This window comes from Camponotus vicinus, unplaced genomic scaffold (assembly GCF_025532165.1).
Source record: "Camponotus vicinus isolate PSW18456_S1 unplaced genomic scaffold, iyCamVici1.0 SCAF_2, whole genome shotgun sequence".
In the NCBI taxonomy this organism is placed as follows: domain Eukaryota; kingdom Metazoa; phylum Arthropoda; class Insecta; order Hymenoptera; family Formicidae; genus Camponotus; species Camponotus vicinus.
The window spans coordinates 5,378,601-5,397,794 of NW_028141956.1; the positions used below are offsets into that span (position 1 = coordinate 5,378,601).

The window sequence follows — 19,194 nt, forward strand, 5'->3', positions numbered from 1 at the left end:
ATGGTATCATTGGTTTGACCTTGAAGAGTTATTTGAAGGTCACATGAAGGTCACCTTCAATTTCTTAAATGGAACCTACTATTTGTCATTGCATATTCTTGTAGCTTATCTCGAGAGCTTTCCAAAACACTATAATTAAGTATCTTTTCGTTAAGTACTTTTTGAGTTATGAGGCTTGAAATAATTTCTTAATTTTACATAAACCGTAAAATATCTTGTAAAATATTCATTTTTCGATTATCTTACCTTAATACTTTTATGTACAAAATAATGAGAGGAATCAATTGGTGTAAGGAAAACACATAGTTGTTTTTAAGAAAAAATATGGAATTGTTAATTGCAAATTACATAGCAAATTACAGTAAGATAATCGAAAAATGAATATTTTACAAGATATTTTACGGTTTATGTAAAATTAAGAAATTATTTCAAGCCTCATAACTCAAAAAGTACTTAACGAAAAGGTACTTAATTATAGTGTTTTGGAAAGCTCTCGAGATAAGCTACAAGAATATGCAATGACAAATAGTAGGTTCCATTTAAGAAATTGAAGGTGACCTTCATGTGACCTTCAAATAACTCTTCAAGGTCAAACCAATGATACCATCTTATGGCCCTTTCGAAACCAAACAACTTTTGTCTGAAACATTTTTCTCTCCCGGGCTTGGTTTTCGAGTTATTCTCCATTAAAGGTTAAAATGGTCCACCCTGTATAAAATGTCAGAAATCACGCGCATTCGCGGTTTTATATCTCAACATATAATATATAAATCTTATGGTATTCTTCCTGTATTTTAATACTTTCCAGTTTTCTTTGTGATTTCCTTATCTCCTCAAATCGAAAGGGAAATCATAAAAGCCGGTTAATTTCTTCGTCACTTTTATTATCATCATGTTTATAAGGTCATTTTCAGAGAGTATTTATCATGTTATCCTTGGAGTTCTATAAATATATGTTTTTATGCGGAAGACTTTATAAACGAGTTTGATAAATCTCTATCGATGACGGTAAAAGCTGTGTCGATCTTTATAACGTGATGCACGAACGTGATAAGCTAAAGTTAAGTGCATTCTTGGATAGGTGAGACGAAATTGCGAAACAGGATGAAAAGCTGTTTCGCGTAACGAGACTCGCATGCAAAACGCAAATAGAAAAGTGTAGCAGTAAGTGTCGAAGTTAGTATCTGAGGGAGAAAGATAGAGAAGAGGGTGGGGTTCGCCTGGTCAACCACGACGAGCTCTCACTTTCTATTGTCCAATCATGCCAAGAAATTGCCCGACGTGAATTTTATTTAATGCTCTAAATAGCGCTTCTTTAATTACAATTAATTTGCTGTTTTTTTAAATAGAAATTGTGTGGTAATTAATTTATAATTTCTTTATATACTACATCTATGTATATATGAGATTAACAATCCTCGAAAGTTTCATATAGCATGTAACTAGAAAGCAAAAACAATGTTTCTAAAAAAAACGATGTTTCTTAAAAACATTAGCATTCATTTTATATAACTATAAAAAATTTCTAATTCTCTTTGAGCAAATTCTATTTTATTTAACAGCGATAAATAAAGCAGACATCCTTGTTACTTTCCTGCATCGGCAAACTAGGAATTCAGTACGCAGTACATATTTCGTAGAATATGAATAGTACCTTGGATAGCGTTGTGTTCGCGAAAAATTATGTATAAAAAATTTATTAATGTACACAATCAACTATTAATTAAAATATAGGAGTTGTTAAATCTTGTTCCCATTCACATCTCTATAAAGTTCATCGTTGTTGCCGTAAAGTCTCGGTGAATCGTTGCAGTCAACCTACAGTGTCAAAAATATAATGAAGAGAATTAAAATCAATTAAAAATAATTATCTTTAAGAAAGCAATATCTATGTCAAATACTTTATATGCTTATACCTTGAACCACCAGTCACAAACGCGAGTCGTTTGGCTAAAGACTGTACCATTTGGGCAGAGGAAACTAAATTGACGTCCATTTGGCAAGCACCAATGCCATACCTTGAATCAAATATCAATATCTATTTTTTTTTTTCAATTATTAGATGATAACAAATTTTGCAACTTTCTCCAAATAAATAAATTCTCATAATCTCCTCATGTTTTAAACTTGCGAACGCACAAAAGAAAATATATATATTTTTTTAAATAATCTACAATTAATATTTTATATTTAAATTTTCAGAATAGCTTGTAAATTGTTTGTTTAAGAATGATCTGTTATATGAGCTCGCTCTTATATTTATTAATGAGTTCAACAGATAGGAATATGATGATCTGCACGTGTGCGTACACACATTTCAATAATCTCGATTATTGAAATGAGACTATGTTCGGTGACCATATGGACACACCTGACATCTGGCTTCGGGATCGGCATAATATCCAGGTAACTTTCCTCCACAGGTAAACGCGAGTCCGAACGGCACCGAGTTGTAAATTGGATAGTCCACGCCAGGTGTATAACCGTCCACTTGCTGCAATGCACCAATGATTATGCGTGTCATAAATAACCATGATTTTTATAAAGTTATTAATAGATTTGAGAGCCATTTTCCAGAGAAAAACCTTTGTTAACATTTAAACATATGTTGTTATAATTTTATTCTATCGCGCAACGATTACATCATTTTCGTGGATTGTATTTGCGTACCAATTTCCATTGCAAATTTCAATGGTTGCATCGAAACAATTAGCGAAAATAGTGAAACTTGGAGTAGCATAATCACATAGCCGCCGTTATTGTTTCGTTGGAACAAATAACAATACATTTCAACATGTATCATCTCGACAATGGAATGTGGCACGAATGAGGATACGCGCCATAAATTGCATTTCCTCTTTCTTTAACGCGAGCACGCACATTGAGCCATAAAATTTATATGTGTCGATAAATTTTATATAATATATATAATCTATTTATATATATTATATATCTATTTCACAGAAATTTAATTATTTTATTATTAATAGCTCGCAACACATAATGAATATATAAAAATATGTATCCTTCGATATTATTGCTTTTTATATATAATAGTTCTATTTAATTTCACATTCTAATTTATATAAGTTTTGATAAGATAATGATTATGTTTATGTGCACTTTTTGGAGTAAATATTATCATATTATTATAGAAATGTAATTTTTTTTGCAATCAATATCTACAATTAATGAACACTATCAAATGACATTAATTAAGGTGCAGTCCTTTTCTGTATTTTACATCGAGCTTAGAAAGAGGGCGATCTTTTTCGCAATTGACTATCAGTCAAAACGAGAAGGAATAAAGAGGCGATTGCAACACACAACGCGCCGGCTCGAGACCCTTCAGTGCGTGCACGTGCCAATGTCTGACCGGAAGTTGGGTTACATTGTTCCTCCCAAGCGGATGCGCATCTTTGTATACGATCTCTTGTTTACGATTTCACGTGTATGCAGATATATGATCCATATCCCTTCTTTCTTCGCATCGAATTTAACAGATAATTCTAACTTAATAAGAAGACGGCATCGAAAGGATCCATTTCCATTATACTGTTTTTTGTTATTTGTAAAGCTTAACATGTGCAAAAATTAAAGCATATACGTAGTATGCAAGTAGTAAAAATTAAAGTATACACAAGCTCGACGAAAAGAAAATATATGCATGGATATAGCAGAATTTATAATTATATCGCGTTTTGATGAAAATTATTATGTGAAAAAAAAATATGTCTTAAACATTAAATTTTACTCGTAAACATAAATAATTATTTTATCGCGCTGTAAAATAATGTGGTGAAAGATGCATTAGTCGCGTGGAAGCAGGATACTACGCGAGCTGAAATTAATTAAGTATCTTATCTTTCCGTTTGTTAGCCTTGCGGCATTGAAGTTGTGTTTCTTGGCTTATTATTTTCTATCCCGATTTTCATCGGTTCCACGGTTGTCGTTTCCGGTGAAATATGTCTTCTAATTGCAATATCGAATACAGCGAATCTGGATATTCGTACATTATTCTTTATTCAAATTTATTAATATAGTAGGATATGTCATATTTCATTTTAATATTTTAATATTTTATAAAAAATATGTATGAATTCTCTACGATTATTCGTGATATTAAAATAAGAAAAAGTTTACGCGGCAAATTTTCTTTAATTATTACACGATATTGAAAGTTCGGTGTTTATTCAGAATCTTGAAGTGATGAAAGTATTCATGAGTTAAAGTGCTTTTGGGCGACTTCACCTAACAAGGCATTTCGTATACCAGCGAGAAAGCACGTCCGCGTAACATAGGTTAATTAATGAATTACTTAATGTTACAACCTGGAAAAAGATGATGCGTGCAGATATGGTTCACTGTTATTGTTACGCGATACATCGTGGGAAGCTGCGATGAAAATAATAATTTGGTGCTTTAATTCAACGTGCTAGTTTTAGTAAAAGTGAAGTATTTACGAAATATCTTCCCACCAATGTCATACATGTTGCGCACATGCACACAATCATTTGAGGATATAATTTTTTGTTAGTTTATGAAAAGATTTTTTACGATATTATTTATTAGGTTTGAAGGGGATGATTTGGATTGAGAAAAAATTATGCAAAAATTTTAACTTACCGCCATTGTTTGATAGATTAAAACCGCGCCAAAAAGCAAAACAGCGCAGACTACTTGATACCTCGAAATCATCTAAAAATACAAGACCTTTAAGTACTAAATAATTCATTAGGAATAGAAAATATATTAGAATCTTTTTTTGTTTTATATGTGTGAGAGAAATTTAAATATTTAATATATTTATTTTGTCAATTTCTCTGTCACATAATTTTAAAGCATTGCAGTAGAATATTTTTTTAGGAACAAAAAGTAACGAAAAGTTAACGGGAGATGAGATAGAGAATTGCAGTCACAGGTGCCTACCTTTTCGAAAAAGCTGGTCCCCTTAATCCGCAGTATCGTGCTGCGTGGTGATCATTTATCTTTTCGTGTTCCCTGTCTTTCCAGTTTTCCGTGCACTGCACTTACGAATGGTGGTGACTTATCCCAAGTGTTTTAGATTCGCAAGGCGATGTTACTTCCAAAGTATCTTTCTCAAAGGATTGTTCTACGAAGTGGTGGTATATATATGGCTTTAGACTTCGGCCAAGAAAAAGGGGGGATTCTTGAGAGTCTCTCTTTCTTGGGGCTCCCACATCAGACGAACGGAGAAAGAGAAGATCCCAGAGCGATGGAAGGAGGGATGTTCCCCTGTGATACAGCAGAGATTCTGCTCTTACGCAATCGTTGTCTCGTGGTCTAACACCCGTGAAAATATTCGTAATCATTGTACTTGAACCATTGTAATGCATTTGCTCTTTTTATTATCTCTCTCCGAATAGAAGAAAGTCTAAGCAATTATGTTTATTCTTATTTTTTCTCTTATATTTGAAATTTTTGCATAAAACTTTGCTAAAGTTTTACCCATATTTAAAGAGAAAGAGAGAAGAGATCATTCTCATAATTAATCAATGGAATTTAATTGAATTCGGTATGTGCTTCATTTGATCTTTATTCGATCAAGATGCGTTCAATAAATTAGCTACTTTTTCTTGAGAATTATGTGTCTAATTATTCCAGCCGCTATTTCGAATTGCAAACAACTAAGAAAAATGTTGTATGATTATATAATAAGTTTATAAGATTATATAAGACTATATTATAAGTATAATTTACGTCAGAGAGAGATAAAATTAAGAATTAAAATCGTGTCACAATAAAAATTTTATAATTTTATTTTCCAACTGATAACGAAATCTTTAGTGGAATCATAAATACAGATTCTAAATTGAAACAAAAAAATAGAAAAAACTTTTATATTAGATACAAATTGTTGTCCTTGTAATATTTAACATTAGAATTCAACACTTTTCCACTTCGCTAAAGTATGATTGACGTATCAGTTTGTTACATAAGCAATCGAATATTCTTAGGTTGCGTGATCGTATCGTTAATTACTGTTTTGTGCATCCACGCTGGAGGGGTTGAGATCACCGCGTCGGATTCTTCGATCAGATATGGTTTTTTTTCTTTTTTGATTTTAGATTTTTCCATGAAACGGAAATGCTCGTCAACAGGGCGGACTCCGAAATGATCCAAGTCTTTATCCTGCAATAGATCCAAGGTTGCGCTGTCGTTCAACACTCATAGTTATTCGTCATATCACGCTTCAACAAATTTGATTCTACGTCTATCTTTTATCATCCTTTGAAATTTTCGCGATCGCACAATGGCGTGATGTGACATACAGTTCTTATTTTGGCAATTAACGCTTTCACCCTGAATCACAATGAGCGATAATTACGCGTTTTATTGTGACCCGCTAACGCGGTCCTTTAATGATCCTTTAATAACCATGATGGATGTCGCGACAGTGTGCGAATTTATGTGATCTATCGCGATGCCGTAATTGCGCGATATAACGCGCGATGTAAAGACACAACAAAACCTTTAAAATTCTTCTTTAAGGGGATGAATGCTGGCCTCTCATTTTTTACTTGTGGGACAACGATGACATTTACTATGAGTTTGACGTTTGAATTTCACACGAAAATGTCTTCATGTGCTCGCGAAAGATGCGACCTTGAGATACATCGCGGAATTAAGAACCGCAAATCGCATCTCGCGCGAAGCTGAGTCGTTCATTTGCATTCTGCTGCGCGAGCGCGTCGGCATCTTCCGTTCCGAAACCCTTAATTTTCGAAACACGTTTCATGCCAATTAACGATGTATAATTGGCACCTACAAGTTTTTCCATATTGACATGCAAACACTTGAGATAATTAGATGCCCAGTCGTCAATGACTCATACATCATGAACTGAACCGTACAACTATATTTATTTTCTTTGGATTAAAAGAAAATTAATTTTTTCATTTTAATTAAATTTTTTATAATTACATTATTTTAGATTTATATTACATTGATTATTATATATTATAAAAAATACTATATATGAATAAAATTATCAAATTAATTTAACTCGAAAACTTTTCTTTTAACAATAAATAAATAGATTATAAATAACAAATTTTCTAAAAAAAAAAAAAGAATAACGCATTTTTCACGCCACATGAATAAATTTCTTAATTGCGTGCGTTATGCTTCGTCGATTTTATATTATTGAAACATTGCGTCAATGTGATGCATTTCAAGAACAACAGGAAACAAGCGTTTGGAGAACGCATCCCTCTCTCCTTACGGCCGATTTCGCACGGATCGTATTGCGGCGCGCGTTGCGTGCGGATGAGGAGCGCGGGTGCAGAATATTGTTCTTAATTAAATTATCTGTCTGCTTGTGTTAATTACATATATCGGAGCGATTGCAAAATATACGCGGCAGCCGTGGGAAGGTCTGTTTATTACTTTTGCGACCAGGCACCAACGAAACAGCTTTGAAAGAATACCGACATACATTGTTGGAGAATGTCTCTTCTATTCTCTTCTATTGAATAACTCATCATTAGCGTGTCGTTTTCGAAAATGTTCCTGATCTAAATTTGCACTGAGAACTTAACGATTTATTCGCAAGAATTTGGCGTAAGAATAAATAAAATATTGCAATGAAAGATAAAATTCATATACATCACTTTTAAGTTAAGTGTAAGAAAGCGTTATTTGAAAGCTTTCTGTTGAAACGTAATTATATTAACAAGATTTTATTAGCAATCTCTTAAAGCCTTCAAATTAGCTTCGAAATAATTCAATTAAAAATAATTCACATTCGCTTCTAATAATATTTAAAATATTATATTGAAATATTATATTGTGTTATGTATCTGATAAGAGAAGTTTCCAAAGAAACGTTTCACTTTCGTGACATTCTTGAAACGGCCCAGCATCTTCGCACGACTACTCATTCGATATAATCCATAATTTCATAACGACTTGACTTCCGAGCATCTTCTTTCCCTGTCGTCAGATGCCAACAAAGAAGCACGAAAGCTATTCTCACGCTATTTTTACCGTTCACTGAGCGAATCAAATAATTCATCATGGATCAAGATGGCAGCTTCGAGAGAAAAGAGATTCCTTGAAGATTTGTCGATCGTCGACGATAAATTCGATGATATAAAATAAATGAGGATACTGTTTAACGTATCGTTTTATTATATAATATATCTTAAATTCTCTCTCGAAAGGAGAAACGAACACATGGGAGACGCATTGTTTGCACTGATGGAGGCACCGATCCACATTAATTGCATATGTAAATGTTCATTTAATCACAAGCTCTCGCGTGTATTTTATTACGTCATGTTACGCAATGCGATTGTGATTGATATCCGGAACAAAGTATAGAGAGAAAGAGAGCTGAGAGATGCATAGATTTGTCGAATGGTAGCAATATTTTTTAGACATAGCTAAGTTTTGTTTCTCGTGATTAAAGTTGCCAATGTTATTGCGTAAGATTACTTTTCTGTCGCATGAATTTGATTGTGTTACTTACGTAAGTAATACATTAAAGATCGTAATGAGAGTGAATGTCGGAAGCTCTTGCCGCACTTTGTTCTGCAACAGAGTTGATGACTCCCATTTTTATCATTAAATTTATACAGAAGAATAATCTTAAGAAGATATAATTTTAGGTATCGAAATTGTTGTAATTTATACAACAACTATAATTTCTACGCTACGATTAATCGAAATATTTTATGCGATTCCGCATTCTATGATAATTATTCGAAATAAGAGATCCCCCAATTTCGGAGCACCTGAAAAGATTCCTCTTTTATGTCGCGCGATTATACAATTAATCTCTAGCGGCATCGCTTGTGCGTCTTATCGCTCGTGTCAACCTCAAGTTTATTACAGGTATGCCGGTACACAAGTTGACGCCAGTTCGTGTGTGTATGTGTATGCATGTATACAGCTCTATCGAGGCTCGTTCCGTTTTATCAGTAGCGCGACTCCGGACGAACGAACGAACGAACGAACGGCGCGGCGAACGCGCTGTCCCACATTTTCAGTCGCACGTACGCGACAGTGCATACCGCAGGTGCCTGTCAATCGTTTCCCTGCTAGATATATTCCGGTTTCGGATTCGCGCAGAGAGATCGGACAGAACCGCTGCGAGCCTCGTCGCACGCGGATGCACCGTCGATGCGACGATGTTTCCGGAAGCGAGGGCTTTTTCAGCCGCCACCGCCACCGTCGTCGTCGCTCGCCGCAGGTGCGTCGAACGGTAAGATCGAGATCGAACGATCGCACCTGGGCGGAGTGCACGCCATAGAATCCATCTCGATTTAGAACGTGTGCGCGTGTTATTACGTGTGTATGTGCGTATGCGTTTCGCCGATCATGTCAACCGCCTCAAGAAATGTGAAGGTAAATAGCCGAAGGTACAACTCGCCGCCTGCGATATATTTATCGGTTCCGATCGCCCGTGAATCATAATTGATGGCGGACCGATTCATCGCGATCTCCATAAATCGATCCATCCTTTTCGTTTCGAGCGGAGATCGTGATTCTCCCGATAAAGTATCCGTTGTATTTCGTTGCGATTTGTTGCAGCTGATTTCCATCGCCGCGAGTCCGATCGTCGTAATTAGCATGCGGCTATTGTTTAAATTAACGATCGATGGTGCCGCGCTTGGCGTGGCTGTCGTAAATTCCTCGCCCGATAGTTTCGCCTGCTGAGATAGTCTCCCGTCGTGCTTGTGCAATCGCACGCATCCCTGCATCGCCAAACGATAAGTCACTTCGCGACTATGAGAATAATTGCGTATGTTTTCTCGTCGTATATTCAACAATGATTTTCGATCGTAAATTTGTGACATCTGACGTATCGTCTTTATCAAAGGTTGACTGGGCAATCTTGAGATATGATAATACATGCAGATATATATATGGCGACCCTAATTATTGTTTCAAGAAAAATAATAAGACGCACACACAATAACATGAAATAAATTAAAATAATTTTCGACTCGAAAGAATTAAAAGTTTCTTTCAATTTTTAGACAAAATTTTTATTCTAAATAGTTTATATATGTAAATAAGCTTATAAATTCGCTGACATAATATCTTGCTTTTAAACTTTATTTTTTAAAATGTTACTTTTGATTATTCTTTAATTTATATTTATCAAATTAAAAGAATTTTAATTGCAAGAATCTTAATTACAAGAATCGATGATTCTTCTTAAACGAATTTTATTCATCTGACTTGTTTATCGTTGAGTTTCGTATTGCGAGTACTGATGGAATAAAATAACATACGCATACGCAAATAGAAGGATGTCAGATAATTTTTATCAGACACTATATTTTTTGTCAATCTTATTTTATCAAAGATCTTGATTGTATAAAAGATATAAGGAAACATATGTGATTTTTTTTAGGAATTTATGTTGAAACGAGTGGCGATTTAATCGCTACACGACTGTTAGATTTCCCCCAACGAATTCACAATCCGCTGAATTCCGTTCGAATTCCGTGAGGACGGATGCGTGGCACGCATCGTTGGAGCTCCTTCGTGACATGACCATAATAACTTCCGGTCAGACATCCAGCGGCGCTCGCTTCCGGTTTCCACCCTTCCACGAGCTGCAAATGAAAAGAGGGAATTAGCTGATTTCGCGTTGTCAGATATAATCACGAGTCGCGAATAATGTCTGTGAATTTTTTCGACGTTGACGATTTTTTCTTCGACGATCGCGCCGATGTTGATGAGGAATGCGCTTCGCCATCGCGCAATATTATATAGATAGCACTACTGTGTGTGTTCGTTACATCAAAACTTTTTCTTACGCTTCATTGCAATTTCCTTTATTACGTAAAAAATTCTGAGAGATTCTGCGAGGTATAACATCGAATATAACGGAAATCTAGGAGAAACCGTAATAACGAGCAGCGATTCTATTTCATCTGCTAACGCTACCGTTATCGGGCACATCCCGAACCTTCTCTCTTGCTTCTCATATTATGCACATGCAATGTGCTGATTGATTATCGACATGTCTTTCAATTTCTCGATGCTATGCACAATCGTAACATTAACATGCAAATGTCCGTTTTAGGCAATCGCGATTTGTTCGCATCGATGAAATACTTGTGTAAAACGAATGTTTTTCAAGAGAAAATCTTTCTTTCAGTTTATAATAGACACCCGTTAAATAGTAGTTCGTATTAACAATTCTGCTATTGTACGCGGGTGTAATTCGACGACAGGTGTACAGATGCGGTTACGTACCTGGTGTTCCATTTCGCTTTCGCACACATATTTTCTTCCTGAGAGTTAAATCTATTTCTTTTCAAGATGCACAGACAATTGTTATATCTGAATAAAAATTCTCCTCTGCAATATTTTTTTATATATTTATATGTTTTGTCAATTATAAAATATTTTTGTGAAAAAATAATATTTGTTGAAATTTAAAATATAATATGATATATATTCGTGAACCGTTTCACCGAAGTTATTGTTCGTGCTATTTATTAGTTTCGAATCTCCATTTTTGCATGTATACATCGAGGCTTTTATTGCATACTTCCGAAATAACGTTTATACACCCGGATGCCTCGTAAACACAAAGCCAAACAACCGAAACACGCCACACCTGTAACGGACGGAATACATTAATGAATCCTTCCTCACCTGACTATCGGTCACCTGAGTCATTTCCTGTCGGCTCTGAAAAGCCCCCCCTTGGTAAAGTTTAAAATCGCCGATACAATTGCGTCCCGCGCATCCGCTGTCGAGATGTAATCACAGACGTGAACAAAAACCTGTCATTGTCGCTGTGCGTTTACAGAAAACAGCGAAAGTTAAAACAGTGAACATCCGTCCGTCGTATAATTCTTTCATACATTTACTCTTACTTATTTGTAAATTAATAAATATAAAGTTTACGATTTCTCGTAAATAAATTAATATACCAATATGTAAAAATATGTAAAAATGTGTGACTGTCTCAAAGAATACGTGATTCGAAGAAGAAAAGAAAGTATAAATAATTATTATTGAAAGTTGTAACAAGTATAATTAGCATAATATTAAAAATATTATGTGCTATAATAGTCGGAATTATTAGGTGCTTGCAAAAGATCGTAAGGTCATAAGTAGATGATGTAGTAATCACTTAATAATATTTTTTAAGTTTTTCTATTTTTAAGTATTGATACTCGAACTCAATTGATGTGTGACAAATCATAGTTCTGAAGAAAACATTAAATTTTTAGCGCGATTGAAAATGAAAAGATAAAGTTCATCTTCATTGCATGCTTTATCATTTTAATCGAGGTGAAATTACAACAATCAAAAGAATAATTTATCAGATCTATGGAAAAAAAAATTGTGTTCGCTGTTGTTTGCGAAAAATGATTTAAAAGATTTAAAAATGATAATTATGACAAGCTATGTTATGATTGTTCAAATAAGATAAAGAATGACGAATTGGAAACATTGTTCAATGAAAACTCGGCAAATGCAAACATTAAAAGAGGCAACTTGAAGTTGATGAATCAATCCAGTATCTAATCAATCCAGTATCATTTAAAAGGAAGGCGAAAAAATGAGAAAGAAAATAGATAATTTCAGCATGACGCCATTTCTGCAAACGTGATTGCGAATCGGTTCACCATCTGCTTCTTATTGTTTACCAGATAAGAAAATAGTTTTTTGTGAATAGTTACGGATGATGGAAAAATGGATTTATTTTGACAATTTAAAATATAAAATATCATGATTGACCACTCCGGCCACTCATCGGTATCCATTGCAAAATATAACATACATTATTATAAAATTCTTCTGTGTATCTGGTGGATCAAAAAGCTCTACTATCACCGGGTGCTATTATTAGCTATTATCACCGAAATAGACAATCACAGAAAAGTTACAGTCAACAATTGTGATATTTGCACTAAGCCATAAAAGATAAAATGTTTCAAATAATTGAGAAAGCATGAAAATGTGTCAACGAATAGATAATCTTAAAAAATGAGTCATTTTATCAGTGAGGGTTAAAATTATTGCCTGAAAGATGACAAAAGATTGTCGATAGTATGGCCAATACTTTGATTAAAATACTATATATTATTAATATTATTATTATTATTAACATTATATATAACATTACATATTATTATTATTAATATTATTATTATTATTATTATTATTATTATTATTATTAAATCCATTTATTAACATTATTATTATTAATAAATGAAAATCGGCTTCAAATTCACACGAATTATTCAAAGCACTTACAGATGTAATTCTTACTAATTTTTCATCGAGTTAACAATAAAATGAATAAAAATTTTCTATCCAAGCAATTACATATTATAAATAGCACAAATATTCGTTGAAGTGGAAGAAAGGAAGAAAAAAGCTTGGTAGAAGCAGGCCGATGCAAGGTGCAACACGTGCTGCTCGACAGCTGTTTTCCGGTCGAAATTCAGACGTTAAGTCCATTTTTAATTTCGCGCCCGGGCGCATCTTCAAATAGCAATAATTACAATGTAACAGGGGGTGAATTCATGTCTGTCATAGATTCTCAGAGTCATTCATCGAAATTCGCGGTTTATTCATACATGGAGATCGCATTTCAAGAAACAAGTCGGAAGAAATAGATCATCATAAGAATTACAGATGTCTTGTTTTTGTTATATTATTCAACGGAGTTTTAAAGCACGAGAAAATAATGCATTCTGTATCGACGAATTATTTGCAGATAGCCCGTTACTTCAATCTAATGTAAGAACCGAGAAAAAGAAAAGATAAAAGGAGAAACGGTGGAAGCGATAAATTTCCTATTAACCACGAAGCTGATTTAACCGACCGTCATGGAAAACGAGGACTTTGGTTTTGCGAAAAGATCCGATAACGTTATGAGAAAGATCCACACTGTTAGCAATGAACAAACAAACGACAATATAATTCGTAACGATGAACAACGAATCTGTTCTTCATCTAAGGTTGGTTTCTTGTTTGCGCGAAGAATTGTTATTTTGCACGTTTATTTTCGTATAAATTGTTTGTGATCACAACTCTTTCAAAATACGATTAAAATATTTCTACTAACATTAACAAAGAACCAGACTAAAATCTTATAAAATCTAATTATATCTTGGAAATGTTTAAAAATTACTAAAATAGTACATATTTGAATACGAAAACAAAGATTGCACAATCTCGTAAAATGATGACGCAAAGTGCATAAATCCAGGTTTTAAGATGCATGTTGTGAAGATACGAGAATAGATTAACGTCTATACAGCTTGATAAAATGCCATTAGACGTCGGAAGTTGGTGGTGGTGGATCAACGACATCAGCGCCTCCGACCAGGGCCGGAAGCGAGGGTCGTGAACGCGCGTCAACCGCTGCCGACTCAGTCGTGCCCGACACGCCAAACATACCGAACGTGGTGGAGTATCATCTTAAAGTCAAGCCTAGATCAACGACGAAACACTGCCGCCACGATAACATTTCTGTGAGTAGTGCTTAAGGTTCTCTCGCGCAGAGCGCAGGTAAAAAAACGTGCTTCGGAATCATATAAGTCGCGAGAAGAGATCGATCTATCATATATATCAGTGTCACTGTTAATTTGAATATATGCCAAGAATGTTAAGCAGTATCGTTGCAAATTATCTCTGATCTTATCATTCAATGTTTCACTTGTTTGTCATTTATATGCGTCATTTATATCGAATCTTTTTTTGTTAAAAAAATTTCTGCATTATTAGATAAACGATCGCTTTTATGGATTATTTAATATTGGATCCTAAATTATAATTCTGGATCGCACGCTAAGAAATATAAATTTGCAACAGAGGGACCAGTCTTTGGATGAAATGAAGAAGGAAAAGAGCCCGGTATCCTTCGATGACAAAAAAAAAGATTTCGTGTCAAAGCTGTCGCGTTTGTCCATCGACAATAATGTCTTCGAAGGATCCACCGATCTACCGCAAGTATTTCAGGTATAATTTTCAAGCAAGGTGTCTTAAACCTTTTGAAAAGTCTTGCACTAATATCTACTTTCTACCTGCTTTAATAAAATACGGCTAGTTAATTTAATCATACTGTAATATACATATATAAACATTTTCATAAATATATATTTTTTATTTTATTTAAAATAAAAATAGTATAGAAAAATCATGAAAGAGAAAAATTTTCTACGCAAAAATTATTACGAAACGATTTCATTAATTAATTGTTTATAACATTTGCAAATATTTTCTTTCGTAAAATGTCTTTATGATTAGTGTTTTAATTCTTGAAGGCTAAAATTTTGTTAAAAGAATGTATTAAAAGGGCGCATCGTCAAGGATTAAAGGTCCTTGAAAAGTTCGTTGAATGTCCGAGACTTTAAGTGGACCGTTTTCAGGTGAAATATTTGGGATCCCACGATGCAAGAGGCCTCTGGGGCATCAAGCATACGAGAAGGCCCGTCGATAATATGGTTTCTGCTGCAAAGGCCTTGCCGACCAACACAATGCTTCCTCTTATCAAGCTGGTGGTCTCTCAAGAAGGAGTTGCCTTGCTGCCAATGGATAAGAGGAAGCAGGATGCCAATACCAGAATGTATCCTATCGAGACGATCTCCTATGGAGTACAAGATCTCGTTTATACTAGGGTCTTCTCTATGATAGTCGTTCGCGAGACAGAGAACTTCAGGAGGATCTCACCGTTTGAGTGTCATGGTTTTGTTTGCGAGTCCAAATACTACGCAAGGCAATTAACGTATGCCCTCGCAACGGCCTTCGAGATCTACTCCAAAACTGTGAAGGCACAGGAGAAACTTTCCGAGGTTACCGGAAATAACACCGCCAAAAAGAGATTCGCAATCGACTTGAGGAGCCCTGAAGAGATCGAAGCGGATCTTACGATGGATTCCGAGGCGTAGCTTGAAAAGTCCATCGTTGATTTAGTAGACTAAAGTATAAATAGGTATGAATAGGTATTAATTTAATCAAGAAATTTTGAAAAATCTTCGATCTACGTAAAGAAGTAAAAAAAATTTGATTCAAATCTGATTGGAAATTTACTTCGGAAAATTTTAACTCGATATAGAATAATTATTTTATAACTATTTTATAGGTAATTATTTTATAATTCGAAAAATATTTTTGAAAATGACAATATACAGGGTAGAAAATAATTTCCAAACAAACATCATTATTTCTTTTGATGCATTACAATGAAAAGTTAATTCGATATATATATATATTATATACACATACGTACATAAAGAACAGAAAATTTAATATATATTTTTTATTGCATGGAAATAGATTATTGAAGAGAACATGTATTTAATAATTATATATATTTTTAATACAAATATAGAGAAAAGTTAATAGATAAGTTTATATACATTCGTTGATATAATCGAAATCATTATATTAAGTAAATGATCGTATATATAAGTGCAACATTTTTTACTAATATCGCGCGCATAACACATATTATATTTCAACTTGATTGAAGAGAAATGATTCGTTACATTATAAAAAGTCATGTCTTAACATATAATTCTTTTTAAATACGAATTAATGATGTAGACATTTTGGATTTATACTTAATGTTTATTTAATGTTTTAAATTGTACCTAATTTTTTAAATTGTATGCACATTACGATTTGATATTCAATCCAAGAATAGAGAGATATTTATCGTTAGAGTGTTGTTATCTGGATATGAGTGTTCGTGTACAATTGTTGCTTATTTTATTATTTTATCGGCATTGCGAAAAGCTAGATGGGCTTTGCCTGTCTGAGATGATAGCTAGATATCCAAAGATATCGAATATAAAACGATGGAACGCGCGGGAGTTGTGGATGATGTTTCAAGCGTCGCGACTTGTGCGATTTCACGAAAATTTTATGATGATGGTCGACGAATCGGACGATGATTTTGGATTTATTTTTTAGTCGCTTTACGTGTGTGTGTTTCTAGTTTAAGTTCTATATTCCGAAACTACATTTTAATATTAGTGCAAAAGCTATATATAATAGCAACAGAAAACTTTCTGCTATTATTTAATGCGTTTTTATATATTTTAGTTATTTTATATTAAGTTCACAAGAGACCAATATCGACACATATCAATCGCTGCAAGTGCGTAGTGTTGTTAACAACACTTTTTTATCGCTGTGTATATATTGCTTCATTTTAATTAGTAATTTTCTTCTTTTCTTTTTCTTTATTATGTTTGCGAGGCTATCGCGTCACGATTCTTGTGCACTTTAGGCTTGGGACATTCGTGTAACGCTTTTTCTTGTATAATCATTGGTAATTTCTTGTATAATCTTATATAATCATTGACCTTGTATTCTAGATCAGTATTAGATGATTATATTTGTTGGTCTGTACTTATATATTATTAACAATTAATTAAAAATTTTTAATTAAAAATATTTTTTGCGTTACTATAAAAAGAAACTCTTTTGCGTTACTGTAAAAAACTCTTTTTGACAATAATCATATAAGTGCTTCACCGTTATTTTTATTGTTTTTGCAAATATAAAGATAAAAACAATTATTATTTTTTCTACGCATCTTTCATTTTATTCAATTAATAATTACAGATATAAGCGTTTAATATGTTTGCACACAATTATGTAATATACGACTTATTCTATTCGTATTCGACTGGCACTGTACAGAAATTTTATTTTATACACGTAATGTTATATTTTACATTGACAATAATTTAAATTTTAGTTCTATTTGCTATTATGAGCACTCTTACAAAGACGATAAGCAATCTATAAGCGATTATCTTAAAGACTAAATGAGCATTTAGTCAATCTTAATGCAATCTCGGGCAAGCTAAAATTTGTTTTATTCTTAAATCGAGATGTTGGCTAGCCATAATCACGATATTTTATAGAGCAGTCCCTTACAAAGGGCAGAAAAGATGTATTCTTTTTAATTACGCCGGAACAATCTCTCTCGATTTAACAATTTAGAATTTTTCGAAAATGATTTCTTCGACACCGTTTCTAATTCAGAAATCTTTGTGGTATTTTCTTTTCCTAGTTCCTGATCTGCTTCCTCTTCCTCTTCTATTTCCTTTCCGATCTCCTCGTTCAAAACATAATACTTCTCCGATTCCTCGCATGGTATCGAACTTTCCGTTTGTGTGCATACAAATGTCGCCTGTAAATCGAAAAATAAGAGAGATTTTATAATATTATTGATATTTTTGATTTTGAACAAAACATGTTAATAAATAAATAGCCATTGTTTAACATCAGCATTTTCTGATTTTCTTATTGTTTCGAAAATAAGAGAGTTATTATAAAAAGCAAATATTGATTTACTTGATTAAAAACTGTCTCAGCAGGGCAAATAAAACTCCATCTAATCGAGCCTCTAGTTTGCGGTAAGCATACGTGAAACACTTGACATTCGTTTTCCATATCAGCGTAGTATCCATAAATTCTATCCTGGCAGGAAAATGTATCGACGATGTTCTCGCGAATGAGTGTCGCGTTATCGGGAAGCAGCAAACCACCAGTTTTAGGTTGCTAGAAATGTAATTGAAAAAATTTGAATATTTTTATGAATTATAATTTCGGAAAGTTGTGATATAAAATAGCACAGAAATAAATGTCTAAGAACCTTGAACACTGGAATGGGTCTCTTCGATTTCGATTGCTGAGGCAAGCTCAGGACTATCGCAATAAAACCAAGGAACAGCACGACGAGGAACTTCTCTCGCGTCATAATTTTAACGAGGTATAAAGTACGTGTCTTCGTATGTTATTTCTTCGAGTGACAATGGTCTCTTGGTTACTGCGGTTAGTTCTTCGGCGACTGTGACGCTTTATTGGAGCTCTGTTTGAAGATTTTGAGAAGACTGATGATGTGATCTGCAGAAGGGTATTATATAGCGAAACTGCGCGTAAGGATCTTGAATATTGTATGAATGGTAGATTCTCGGTAAATTGAAATCAGTAAGTTTATCACGTTTTGTCTGCCAATGACCATCGTCAGACGTCCACATCAACGTCGAAGGCCCGATGCAAATGCTGCTTACGGCTTAATGTACTCATTTGGCAATTTTCAATTATTTTATTCCTGAAGATATTCACAATGAATACTTTCTTGTATCGCTGGCAATTTTCTTTGCATAAATATATGTAACACGCGAAGGAATATTTCTTAAAATTTATTGATTCTTAAATTATTTT

General features: G+C 33.7%; 3 protein-coding genes across 7 annotated transcripts; 1 reads left to right on the forward strand and 2 right to left on the reverse strand.

Annotated features, from left to right (window-relative positions):
* Window positions 1-890: 890 nt before the first annotated feature.
* LOC145966202 (U-scoloptoxin(01)-Cw1a) lies at window positions 891-5,113 on the reverse strand. The gene is made up of 5 exons (XM_083090128.1): window positions 4,930-5,113; window positions 4,627-4,698; window positions 2,372-2,494; window positions 1,917-2,018; window positions 891-1,818 (listed from the first exon to the last, which is right to left on the reverse strand). Exons 2-5 carry the CDS (start codon window positions 4,696-4,698, stop codon window positions 1,741-1,743), a joined length of 375 nt encoding a protein of 124 aa, XP_082946254.1. The 5' UTR covers window positions 4,930-5,113; the 3' UTR covers window positions 891-1,740.
* Window positions 5,114-8,956: 3,843 nt separating this feature from the next.
* LOC145966543 (low density lipoprotein receptor adapter protein 1) lies at window positions 8,957-18,257 on the forward strand. Of its 5 annotated transcripts, none has more exons than XM_083090660.1 (5): window positions 8,957-9,372; window positions 13,724-13,967; window positions 14,289-14,483; window positions 14,824-14,970; window positions 15,381-18,257. In XM_083090660.1, exons 2-5 carry the CDS (start codon window positions 13,836-13,838, stop codon window positions 15,897-15,899), a joined length of 993 nt encoding a protein of 330 aa, XP_082946786.1. In that variant the 5' UTR covers window positions 8,957-9,372; window positions 13,724-13,835; the 3' UTR covers window positions 15,900-18,257. The 5 variants fall into 5 exon arrangements, with proteins under 5 accessions (XP_082946786.1, XP_082946788.1, XP_082946787.1 ...); XM_083090662.1 differs by lacking the exon at window positions 8,957-9,372 and adding an exon at window positions 11,407-11,992; XM_083090661.1 differs by lacking the exon at window positions 8,957-9,372 and having other exon boundaries at window positions 13,272-13,967.
* On the reverse strand, window positions 17,824-18,841 carry LOC145966544 (uncharacterized). The gene is made up of 3 exons (XM_083090665.1): window positions 18,623-18,841; window positions 18,322-18,528; window positions 17,824-18,157 (listed from the first exon to the last, which is right to left on the reverse strand). Exons 1-3 carry the CDS (start codon window positions 18,725-18,727, stop codon window positions 17,927-17,929), a joined length of 543 nt encoding a protein of 180 aa, XP_082946791.1. The 5' UTR covers window positions 18,728-18,841; the 3' UTR covers window positions 17,824-17,926.
* Between the last annotated feature and the right edge of the window lie 353 nt (window positions 18,842-19,194).